The sequence below is a fragment of the Typopeltis vanoorti genome, chromosome 24 (genome assembly GCF_054136105.1).
Source record: "Typopeltis vanoorti isolate ZY-2024b chromosome 24, IOZ_Tvanoo_1.0, whole genome shotgun sequence".
NCBI lineage: Eukaryota > Metazoa > Arthropoda > Arachnida > Uropygi > Thelyphonidae > Typopeltis > Typopeltis vanoorti.
The window spans coordinates 85,404,469-85,418,002 of NC_143572.1; the positions used below are offsets into that span (position 1 = coordinate 85,404,469).

At 36.7% G+C, this 13,534-nt stretch overlaps 1 protein-coding gene across 1 annotated transcript in view; it reads right to left on the reverse strand.

Moving 5' to 3' along the window:
* The window catches only part of LOC150093516 (gelsolin, cytoplasmic-like), a 113,763-nt gene that overhangs the window by 29,480 nt on the left and 70,749 nt on the right, over window positions 1-13,534 (reverse strand). Inside the window, exon 11 of the mRNA XM_090413643.1 lies at window positions 7,614-7,724. Within this exon, the coding sequence (XP_090269769.1) occupies window positions 7,614-7,724 (111 nt within the window). The remainder of the gene's footprint in view (window positions 1-7,613; window positions 7,725-13,534) is intronic.

Sequence of the window (13,534 nt, forward strand, 5' to 3'; positions counted from 1 at the left end):
TTCTTTCATTCACCCTTTGACCAATTCCTATTAATGCTGATTTCCCCCAACATGCAGTTTCTCATGCCAGGGTACAGCTTCAAACGTCCTTCTTAGTCTGTCATAATCACCTGCCTTATAATTTCATCATATATAAAAGCTTTGAATAAAAAAGTTATAAGTTAAAATTAACTTTACGATCATTCTCTCATACAGGAGGCAAAACAGTCACCTCAATTTATATAGAGATTCTCAGATGCTATTACTAGATCCAATATTCTTACATTGAGAGCCCCCTCCATCACATACTTTAAGGAATTATCTTTCCTTCATTTTGAATGCTTTCTTCTCCATCGTCTACATCCCCATAGTTTAAATCACCCATAGTGATAGTCCTACTTATCTATAAGGTTTATCTGTCTATGAAGTTCAGAGTCCTTGTAAGGTATTCCTGATCTATAACAGAACAACTATGTAATATATCCTGTTTATCTTAACATCACACTAAACAAGTTTCAACACACTTTGCAGTAGAAGAAATTGTGCAAATTTCCTGGAGTCAACTGCATTCTCAACGGAGAACCTACACAATAAGTAAAATATTTAAGCTATTTAGGCATAGGTTTTAGTTAAGTTCGCAAATTAAATTTGGAAACAGAATAAGCAAAGCTGATATGCTGGGGAGCCAGTTGAATAAATTTATATGTAAAACAAATTATCCAACACATCAAATTAGCAGTAAACAAGACAGTGTTCAAGCCAGTTTTAAGTTGTGGATTTGAGAGTTGAGTTAGAAATAAAGTACTTGATCAAATATTTGAGACTACTACAGATATGAATGTTCTGAGGAAAATTAGGGGCCTGAAATTGCATCAATGGCAGAATCATATTAAAAATGAAGATATTAGGAATTAGCGTGGTAATGTTCATGCATTTAATATGTGCAAGCAGGTCTAAGGTGGTATATGGTCAATTAAACAGAAATTATACTTTCCTTTCCCATTCTGTTTAATGGGAGAGGAAATTCTAACAAAACAGGTGCTAGATGCCAAGATGGTATCAAAAGACTTAGAGGAAGACCAAGATCTAGGTGAGTTGATTCAGTCAGAAGTTCCATACAGGATTAAAACATTAGATGCAAAAATATTGTAGTGCTGACAAGTAATGGGGTATTAGAGGAAAATTGTTGATAGGAGATTAGTAATGATATAAACTTAATCATGTACTCCTGTCATTGTACACCCCTCAAGGGTGTGTGTGTGTGTGTGTGTGTGTATATATAATGAATACTATTATTAACTCGGGGTTGGGATATGTTCATTTTTAATATAAACTGACTATAAACCCGAGAATTATAACAAATTGAGATTTATTTGCAAACGCAACATGTTTCGTCGAGATTGACTTCATCAGGAGTTAAGAACATAGAAAGATATTAAAAGACACTGAAACAAACATTGAGACACTCTAAAGCTATACAATTATAAAGTTATGATATTCGACTGTAAATTACAGTTATTATGAACTTGTGCCATAGTCCGTGTTAAAGTTCTATTGTTGTACACTTGTGCATGTGGTGTGGAACCACGCGATCTCCAGTATCTGATAGTAGAGCTGAAAGAGTCAGGCAAATTATAGCTGAGATTATTGTTCATATGAAGAGGGTCCAAGGTGATTTCTTTTGACTCTATAATGCGGCATTCTACCTCATCATGGCAAATGTGTAGGTTTAAAGTTGTTGTCCAATTTACTTCATGTTGGTGGCTTTCGTTGTTTGTGTTTATTGAAAACAGGACATGGCCTGATAGGGCAGTAGCTCTTTGGCCATGGTAAGGAAAACCTTACTATGGCCAAACGGAGAAATCTATCCTCCTACGTCTCGAGGAACACCAGACAGACATTGCTTACAAGAGAACCAGAGCTACTGCCCTATCAGGCCATGTCCTGTTTTCAATAAACACGAAAAACGAAAGCCACCAACATGAAATAAATTGGACAACAACTTCAAACCTACACATTTTCCATGATGAGGTAGAATGCCGCATTGTAGAGTCAAAAGAAATCACCTTGGACCCTCTTCATATGAACAATAATCTCAGCTATAATTTGCCTGACTCTTTCAGCTCTACTATCAGATACTGGAGATCGCGTGGTTCCACACACGCACAAGTGTATGACAACAGAACTTTAACACTGACTATAGCACAAGTTCATAATAACTGTAATTTACAGTCGAATATCATAACTTTATAATTGTATAGCTTTAGAGTGTCTCAATGTTTGTTTCAGTGTCTTTTAATATCTTTCTATGTTCTTAATGCCTGATGAAGTCAATCTCGACGAAACATGTTGCGTTTGCAAATAAATCTCAATTTGTTATAATTCTCGGGTTTATAGTCAGTTTATATTAAAAATGAATATATAAGGAAATTGATGAACATGATAATGGTGGACAGGAATTTCAAGTTCAAAGGAGATTGCAGTGGGAAAAATAGATCCAAAGAGCATTCGGATGTTGATAAGTGTAAACAGGGAAGTCTTTTAAAATGGCCACTTTGAGAGAGTTACTTGGGTATGAGAAAGTGGTGGATGGGATCTAGAGGATGCATCAGCTGATGACAAGCCTGTGGAATGATACCTATCAGGTGTGTGAGTTTGTAATTCACACACCTTCAAACTTTTCCTCTTTTCTATCAGTTAAATTGATAGAAAAGAGGGAACAGCAGTTGGAAACATAAGTTGCTAAAGGCGTTATATAGGATTGATTCAGAAGAAATTTTTTAATACATGATAAGAAAGGAGAAAACAAGGGATCACCTTTGGATGTTGGTAGTTAGAAAAGGCATGGGGGTAAATTTTTTGATTGGAGAGTGGTGAGTGAGTGAAATGAGTTACCAGAGAAGGTTATGCATGCTTTGTTAGTGAAAGAGTTTAAGGAGATGTATGATTGATGGATACTGTGTAAATAGCAGTCAGTGTGAACCACTAATGATGAAGCTTCAGACCCTATGGAGATGCATGCATCACATCAATTCCTGAAATGTACTCTCAGAAGAATATATGACTTCACCATTACTTCCACCTTAGTATCACCACTTCTGGGTCTGGTCCCTTTCCTTGAGGTATGAGGGGCTCTGCTTAGGGTAGATTTTTGCCCGTTTCTGAGTGGGGCCACCGCTGAGATTATAGCTCTGTCTAGTGGTGGGGTAAGCCTGCCACTGGGTAGAGCCAATGCTGAGAAGTTCTTCTCGGTGACCGGGTGAGCCTGTCACTGAGTGGAACAACACTGAGTTGGATGGTCCTTTGGTCACTTGTAGGGATAGGTCTGGGGGGACTGCCTAATTTTTAGAAAGATCTTTACTTCAACAGCACCTCAATGAAGGTCGAAACCAGTCTGGGTAGTGATCCTTCCCTTAATGCATAGCATTATACATGTCCGCAAGGAGATGTGTTTTGCATTATGCGAGATACTAAGGCAAGTGATGAGAACTTTTACCACCTTTACCACAAGTTGCCCCAGTCCTGAAAGTACTTCAGGCACAAACTTTATTTGCTGACACTTGGATAAAGGATAAAACCCAATATATAATTAGTAGCATAGCCAAGTGAAAAAAACTTCCATAAGCTCCAAGCACTGTTGAGAGATTTTCATGTGAGTGTGTTTTTGATCTGATGCGAGCAAGCGCAGCACCCATCTTGGCCAATGCTTTTTCATTTGCAATTCTTCATGCAAAATATATCCTACACATTCTTTTGAAATGCCTATAGTCTCAGAAATTTCACGCACTTTGACTCACTGGTCATCCAATACCATATTGTGCACTTGATCAATGATTTCTGGTGTTGTTACACTTTTTGGACTTCCTTCATGTGGATCATCTTCAAGGCTGGTACAGCCATGTTTAAACTCTGCAGTCCATTTCTTATTTGTCAAATATGAAGGAGAAGAGTGCCTATAAATTTTTATGAACTTCGAATGAATTTCCTTTGGCGTTAAACCTTCTTTTACAAAGAATTTTATAACTGCATGATACTCAATTTTATCCATTTCAAGGGATACAGACAACACTTTTGCTTCAGACAACTGTCTAAAACAAACTATTTGATAAAATGACTTGCAATTTCACATGGATGCTTATGACAGATGTACCAACTTAGAAAAAAATCTTGCCGATAGTGTTGCCATCTATGGTCGAGGCCGAGAACCTTTCAAAACCACCCTCGTATGATAGCACTACATGAAAAATTTACACCATTACTAACTTCAAATCAACAATTTGCCTCCAAATTAATATGTTATCTGTCAAGATTTCAATATTATCAGATCTTATATTTCTCTCTTTTAAGATGCTTTCTACTGTATCAGAGACCATCTACACCTTGGTCTTCATCTAGGTATTTTCCCTGCCAACCTGAAAAAAAAACACTTTTTTGCTAATCTTTTCTCTCCCATTCTGTTTAAGTGACCATACCACCTGAAATTAGCTCTAACACATTCTTAAATGCTAACAATAATTTCTCAATATCCTAATTTTTAATGTGATACTGCTGTTGATTCCAGTGTTCACTCTGCTAATCTTTCTCAGAACTCTCATATCAGAGATCTCCAGTCTTTGATCATGTGTTTTATTTCTAACTTAGCCCTAGGATCCATAAGTTAAAATTGGTTTGAACACCATCTTGTATATATACAGCTAATTTAGTGTTTTGACTAATTTCTCTCTTATTCCATATAAATTTATTCAGTTGACTTCTTACCATACCAGCTTTGTTGATTCTGTTGTCTATTTCCATATTTAATTTACCATCTTCACCATGTGCTTAAATAGCTGAAATATTTTACTTCTTCCATAGGTTCATCATTCAGGATACAGTTGATGTTTTCAATATTTCTGCCTGTTTTAACTGTCTTTGTCTTTTTATTCCCGAGTTTCATACCGAATTTATTACAACTGCTAATCAATTTAGTCAGGGAATCTTGAAGACCTGTACTGGATTTATTCTGAAGTATAACATCATCTGCATAAAGTAAAGAGCCAAGATTAACATCAACAGTTTTCATATCAGATTTAATACCACTTTACTTCATAATGTGATCTATATAGATAATGAATAACAGTGGAGATAATGTGCACCCTTGTTGCACACCTGATTTCACCTCAAGCCATATTCCTGTACCTCCTTCAATTCTAAGTGCTGACTTACAGCTCAAATTGAAACTATGTATTGCTTGATATAATGTCCTATTTACATAATATAACTGCAATATTTTGAAGAGCTTTCCTTTTGGCACCTTGTCATTATAACTTTTCCAGATCAACAAAACTTAACTACAAATCTTTGTTATATTCCCAAGATTTCTGAACTATTTGTCTTAAAGTCAAAATCTGATCTTGATAACCTCTATTTGGCCTGAATCCAGCTTGTTCTTCACCAAGCTTCCCTTCCACAATTTTTCTTAGCTGTTTCTCAAGTATACTTATATAAATCTTACCAGGAATAGTAGGGAAATACCTCTGTAATTCTCACATTCAGTTTTATTATCTTTTTATAGATGAGTACTATGAAAGCTCTGCTCCAATCATCTGGAATTCGACCTTCTCAACAGGCTTTCTGAATTATATAATGCAGCAAGTGTAAAACTTTTATACCTCAGTATCTGATCATTTCTGGTTGAATTTTATCTATTCCACATTTCAGGATTTTGATGACTTTTTCTACTTCAAGTATGAATATGTATTCATCACTGCATTTCTACTTGGAGTTTTCTACCATCCATATGTATCCCTAGTGTTCAACAAATAAATAGGTTACGAGTGAAATGGATGTGCAACCTTATTAAGCAAGAGATTGACAAGAAGAAGATTATGTGGAAAGAACAACAGAATAAGAGTGACAGGAGTTATGAAATATATAAAGCTCAGTCCAGAAAAGTAACGAGTATTGTGAAGAAAGCTAAATTGAAGTATGAAAAGAAATTGGCTAAGCACACTAAAGGCAATATAAAAAATTTTATCATTATGCCACAAGCAAAAGAATAAATGAATGTGGAAGAATAACTTTATTAAATGTAGATGGTACTCTAGTGTCAGAAGCTAATGCGTTCAGTTAATGAGTACTCACTTCACTAAGATATATCAACCAGATGTATATAAGGTGCACAGTGCTTTTGCTACATTGGATGAAGAGTTACAGGTGCATGAAAATGAGGTTGAAAAGCTGTTGCATAACTTGGATAGGAATTTATCAATAGGGACAGATGGAATATCAGCACGTCTACTAAAGGAATGCTCAGCCGAATTGTCTAGGCCTTTCACATGTTTGTGTAACTTGAGCCTTAGCTCAGGAATGATACTACAGGAATGGAAGGAATGTACAATTGAGGGTGACGAAAAAACTGTTGGGTGTAACTATCGACTTATCAGTATCTCTGGTGCGCCAGAGATTATGATAGGTCAGTAGATTTCTTTTTTATCCTCAATGAGTCCTTGACAAGCTGGAGGTCTCCGATAATAATAATACTGCTTGTTTCATTTAGCAGCCTTTTAAGTAGTTACTTCATACATCTAGAATATCTTTATCTTCAGTTTTCATGTCACCTTTATCATCTCCGATTCCTTTTACAGTACTCTTTTCTTCCTTTCTAAGATTTTTTTAATAGCCTCCAGAATATTTTGCCGCCTTCCTGATATTTATTTTCTATATTCTTACCAAAGTCTTCCCATGACTTTTGTTTAGCTAGTTTTAAGCAGTGCTGCACTTTCTTACATTCTTCTCTGTATTCTCTAAGAGCACAAGTTGACTTGCTTGCCAGGAACTTTCAGTATGCGTTCTTCTTTTCCTTGACTACCTCTTTAACTTCACCACGGAGTTCTGATTTTTCTATCCTTACAGACCAACTCACCACATGATTGATCAATGTTTTCTTCAGGATTTGCCACTGAATCTCCATGGTTTGGGTCTTGTTTTCAAACTCTTATTTTTTCTTCAATGATGTTTGTGTATTTCAGTCTACAGTTCACCTCTGAAAGCTGCTCAACCTTGATTCATTTTAAAACTTTCTTACAAAGTCTTATTTTCAATATGAAATTCAATTTTATTCTGCACAAAACTAAACAGTGATCACTATTTAGTTATGAGCAGGATAAAATGAGTAGTTCAGTTTCATTAAGAAAAGCATGTTTTATGGAAACTATATTTATAATTTATTATTATGCAAGTATTGCTACCACAGTGTAACATAATGGAGATGCTTGCATAATAATAATAATAAATTATAAATATAATTTCCATAAAACATGCTTGTCTTAATGAAACTGAACTACTAAGCTATTTAGAAATCTTTTAATTTTTAAGAATAAGGTTCCGGTTAAAAAAATGAAAAATAACATGCAGTCAATATTTATTTATTATAATCTTCAGAATCATCACTTTAGTAAAAAAGATCAAGAGTAATGTAAATATGTTCAAGGAATTAGCCTTTTTAACCAATTAAACGTACAGAAGAATTATTACTATTCATGATATGCTTTTAAGCCACTACAAATGAAATGAGTGAAGTAATAATTTGAATTAAATCTAAAATAAGGAAATACTTCTCCTTAGAGATTATTCTAAAAAATGTATATACAAACTTCAGCCATCTTTAAGGACTGTTCCTTCTCTTCATCACTGGCACCATTCCCAATCCATACAAATACTTCATCACCTGAGTCTAATACCATGACATCATCCTCTGCCAAATCCTAAAGAAATAATGAATAAAATATTTTTTCTTGTTGAATTACTGCATCATATTATATGCCAAATAATTCTTAAGCTACTTCCAATAAAGAACAACCAAGTTTTAATGCAGATCTCTAATTCTTTTTCTTCAAAGAGTAATCTGTAAATATTGTTTTAATTTTCAAGTATACAGGGTTTGATACAAAACAGCCATAAAAAATATCTCTCTCTCTCACACATACACTGCAACAAACAAAATCCCTTATCTTAAATTCACCTACAATTGCTCTAATTATGCATTCACATGTCATATCAAATAATATATAGTACAATATCAAGTAAATGACTTTTTCTAAAACACTAAAAAACAAACTCAATCACACACACTCATAAAAACATGAACTAGAAATAAAACAATTATTAATACTTTTCAAAAAAACATCTTTCCACCCAGTGTATGTCTGCTATTCTTCTCTACAAAACATATTTCCACCTGATATCACGGCCCTCCTTGGCCGCATACTCCGCTCAGGGTATTTTTTTACCTACAAAATGTGGCAAATTTTTACCTACAAAAAGAAGGTATGTACATGGGCTCACCACTTTCCCCCCAATAGCTAACTTTTACATGGAAGACTTCGAGCAAGGCACTCTAGATTCAGTCAGCCTAAAACCCAAAGTCTGGCTCAGATATTGATGATATTTTCGCCATGTGCTTAAGGGTCAAAGCTGTATAACTCAGAGGAGACCTCCACATAGCCTTTAAAGGAATGCGGAGAACAGACCAGGGCTTCTGACCTAATGTCCAATCCTCACTTTCTCGTGGTGCACTCTGTTGGGTATCTACCTGGATAGTGACGAATGAGGATGGGGTGGCAATTTGGGATGTAGCCGACCGAATTGTATTCTTATTGGTTAAACCAAAATAAAAAATGATCGTACAACATGACAAAATTTCATTCCGGCTGGGGCATCGCCCGGTTAAACAAGGCCCCCCGTTGTTTTCGCCAGGGAACCAGGGCGAACAGCGAAAAGTCAGCTACTGGAACAAATCTGAAAACACACCCCAACTCAACATCACCAGAGTTAAAGATCGGTACTATCAACATAAGAAGCCTGAATGGCAAAGAAATGGAGCTAGCTGAGGAATTAGATAAGTACCAGATCGACATAATAGGGGTGACTGAAACAAAAAAGACAAAAACTGGCGAGATCTTTCTGAGCAATAAATACAAAATGTTACATTCAGGCAATAACATTTCTAAATCATTTAAGGAAATGAACAACATAGATCCGAATATAAATTAAATTACACTTTAATAAATATTTCCGATATTTCGGCAACGTCACATTGCCATTTTCAAAAGGAACTTACAAAAAGGCACGTGCACGCAGGTACCAGAACAGTAACTGAGAATGAAGAGATGAAGCTATTGTTCTCCTAGAAGTCCTGATGGTGCCCTCTAGCAGGCTAAGTAGGTGTTCTTGGCCACTGGGCTGAAGGTCTGCTGATGTATGCCTCCCAAATTTGGGGCAGTCACATACAACCAAATTTGTTGAGGTTTGGAGATGTTTTTAGGGTTGAGGCTGATTCCATAAATAGTCTTTCAAATTTGAAATGGTGTATTACTGTAGCTTTCTTCCACTGTATTCTGTGGCGTGTATCCAGAGCATGGTCTGCAAGACCAGAATGGCTGTACTTGTGAAACCGGGTGTAGTCCTTGTATTCAGAAATTCTGATATTTGCTGTCCTGCCTGTTTGGCCAAAGTAAGACAGTTTACAACTGCAAGGGACCTGGTATACACCAGGTAGGTCTAGGGGAAGTGGTTAGTCTTTGGTGGAGCGAATAAGGGATGCAAATTTTCTGTAAGGCCTGTAACAGGAGGCGAGGTCATGTTTTTTTAAAATTTTGGTAATTTTTTCCGAGGTGCCTCAGATGTAGGGAATGGGGGACGGATTTAGAGTAATCTTTGTTGTGGAGGAGGGGGGGGATGTGGTTTGTAGGTTTTAATATCACAATTTAATAACACTCCTCTCCTTCTTAATACACTTAAACAACCAACACTCCAGAATCAACTTCACCTTGGAAAAAGAGAAAAACAACAGCCTCCCTTTCCTAGACACACTAGTCACCCGCCAGCCTGATGGAACTTTGGTTTTCTCAGTTTATAGACAACCCACCCATACAGGCAGATACATTCACCAACAATCCCCCCCCCCCTCACAACAATATGGAGTGGTGAAAACACTATACAACAGGGCTAAACTAATCTGTTCTAACGACATGGCCCTAAACACTGAACTAAATCACATCCTCAACACTTTCTCAGCCAATGGCTACCCCCCAAAAAATATTAAAACCTACAAACCACAGCCCCCCCCCCCCCCACTCCACAACAAAGATTACTCTAAATCCATCACCATTCCCTACATCCGAGGCACCTCGGAAAAAATTACTAAATTTTAAAAAAACATGACCTCACCTCCTGTTACAGGCCTTACAGAAAATTTGCATCCCTTATCCGCTCCATCAAAGGCCAACCACTTCCCCTAGACCTACCTGGTGTATACCAGGTCCCTTGCAGTTGTAAACTGTCTTACTTTGGTCAAACAGGCAGGACAGCAAATATCAGAATTTCTGAACACAAGGACTACACCCGGTTTCACAAGTACAGCCATTCTGGTCTTGCAGACCATGCTCTGGATACACGCCACAGAATACGGTGGAAGAAAGCTACAGTAATACACTGTAGCAAATACAAATTCGAAAGACTATTTATGGAATCAGCCTCAACCCTAAAAAACTCTCCAAACCTCAACAAATTTGGTTGTATGCGACTGCCCCAAATTTGGGAGGCATACATCAGCAGACAATCACCCCAATGGCCAAGAACACCTACTTAGCCCACTAGAGGGCACCATCAGGACTTCTAGGAGAACAATAGCTTGATTTGTTCATTCTCAGTTACTGTTCTGGTGCCTGCGTGCACGTGCCTTTTTGTAAGTTCCTTTTGAAAATGGCAATGTGACGTTGCCAAAATATCGGAAATATTTATTAAAGTATAATTTAATTTATATTCAAATCTACGTTGTTCAATTCCTTAAGTGCTTTAGAAATGCATAACCAATGTATAAGCTTGTCTACGAGAATCAGGCAATGACAATCAAGGAAAAGAAGGAGTAGCTATAGTATTCAACACAAAATATGAGGCTAATCTTCTTGAATGGTAGGCAGTCTCAAGTAGAGTGATGTGGGCAAATATGAGAATGGGGAACTGGACAATGAGACTTATTTGTGCCTATGCTCCCACAGTAGATCAAACTATCATATCAAACTACTAAGGTAGAAGTGGAGGAATTTTTTGTTGCTTTAGAAAAAGCAACTGACACAATGAAAAAGGAAATGTTGGTCCTTGTTGGGGATCTGAATAGCAGAGTAGGAAATGATTGTCAGACATACAAAAATATTTTGGGAAAATTTGGAGAAAAGAGCAAAGCTAATAATAATGGCAAATATCTGTTGGATTTCTGCTCAGGACATGGACTTGTTATTACTAACACCATGTTCCAACATAAAAATGTTGCACAAATTCACATGAAGAGAAGAGGCAAGGAATAAGAAAAGTCTCACTGACTATGTTATTGTTGACAGTGATGTTTTCTCCCTGTGCAGGACACCAGAGTGTACAGAGGATTTGAAATTGGAAGTGATCACTATTTAGTCTTGAGCAGGATAAAATTGAATTTCATATTGAAAAGAATAACATGTAAGAAAGTTTTAAAGCAAATAAAAGTTGAGCAGCTCTCAGATGTTAACTGTAGACTAACATACACAAAGATTATTGTAGAAAAAATGAAAGAGTTTGAGAACAGGAACCAAACCTTGGAGATTCAATGGCAAGCATTGAAGAAAACCTTGATTGATTCAGCCAGAGAGGCATGTGGTGAGACTGTCTGCAAGGATAGAAAAATCAGGACTCCATGGTGGACACAGGAAGTTAAAGAGGCAGTGAAGGAAAAGAAGAAATCATATCAAATGTTCCTGGCAAATAAGTCAGCTTTTGCTCTTAGAGAATACAGAGACAAACATAAGAAAGCGAAACGTTGTATAAAACTAGCTAAACAAAAGTCATGGGAGGACTTTGGCAAGAACATAGAAAATAAATATCAAGAAGGTGGTAAGATATTCTGGATGTTGTTGAAGCAGCTTAGAAATGAAGGAAAGAGTGCTGTAAAAGGAGTTAGAGATGATAAGGGTGACATGAAAACAGGAGAAAAAGATATCCTTGAAGTATGGAGTAATTACTTCAATAAATTGCTAAATGAAAGAAGTGTGATAGCACAGTGGTAAAAAACACTCAACAGGCATATAGTCAGGAATACATATCCATATTTGAAGTATAAAAAGCCATCAAAGGCTTGAAATGTAGAAAGGCAGCAGGAGTAGATGATATTCGACCAGAAATGCTGAAGTATGGTGGTATAAAAGTCTTACAGTGGCTGCACTGTATAGTTTAGAAAGCCTGGACAGAGGGATGAATTCCCGTTGATTGGAGTAGAGCTCTAATAGTGCCCATATACAAAAAGGGAAATAAAACTGAATGTGAGAATTACAGAGATATTTCCCTACTGAATGTTCCTGGCTAGATCTATGCAAGTATACTGGAGAAACAGTTGAGAAGAATTGTGGAAGAAAAGCTTGGTGAAGAACAAGCTGGATTCAGGCCAAATAGAGGCTGTCAGGATCAGATCTTCACTTTACAACAAATAGTTGAAAAGTCATGGGAATATAACAAAGATCTGTATTTAAGTTTTGTAGATCTGGAAAAAGCATATGACAAGGTGCCAAGAGAGAAGCTATTCAATACACTACAGTTATATGGTGTCAATGGGGCATTATATCAAGCAATACTTAGTCTGTATTTGAGTTGTAAGTCAGCAGTTAGAATTGAAGGATGTACAGGAAGATGGTTTAATGTTAAATCTGGTGTGAGACAAAGATGTACATTATCCCCTATGATATAAGAGTCCTGAGAAAGATTAGAGGCGTGAACAGATGGCATCAATGGCAATATCATATTAAAAATGAGGATATTAGGAAAGAACTTGACATTGTCAGCATCCAGGGGTGCGTTAGCAGAATTAATCTCAGGTGGTATGGTCACTTAAACAGAATGGGCAAGGAAAGATTAGCAAAACAAGTGTTCTCTTCCAGATTGGCAGGAAAACGACCCAGAGGAAGACCAAGATATAGGTGGATTGATACGGTACAAAGTACCTTAGACGATAGAAATATAAGATCGGATCATGTTGGAGTCTTGACAAGTAACACACTGATTTGGAGGAAAATTGTAGATAGGAAGTTAGTAATGATGTAAATTTTTCATGTAGTACTATCATATCCTGTGCACCCCTTTAGGGTACAGGATATAGAAAGCCTGTGTTTGAAGGTGCTGATGATTCCTAGTTTTTGTGTTGGATGGTGGTATGAATTTTTATGTATGCATTGGCCTATATGTGTAGGTTTGCAGTAGACAGTGACGGAGAGGCAGTCTCAGGGAAGATGTGATGAGTGTGTCTAGAAAAGAAAGAGTTGTTGCTTTGGATTTCAATGGTGAATTAGATATGTTTGTGTTGTTTGTTCAGGTGGCTTAGCAATGTATTTAAAGTTTCATGGTCATGTCAGGAATTTGATGATGATGGTCCCATGACCATGAAACTTTAAATACATTGCTAAGCCACCTGAACAAACAACACAAACATATCTAATTCACCATTGAAATCCAAAGCAACAACTCTCTTTCTTTTCTAGACACACTCATCACATCT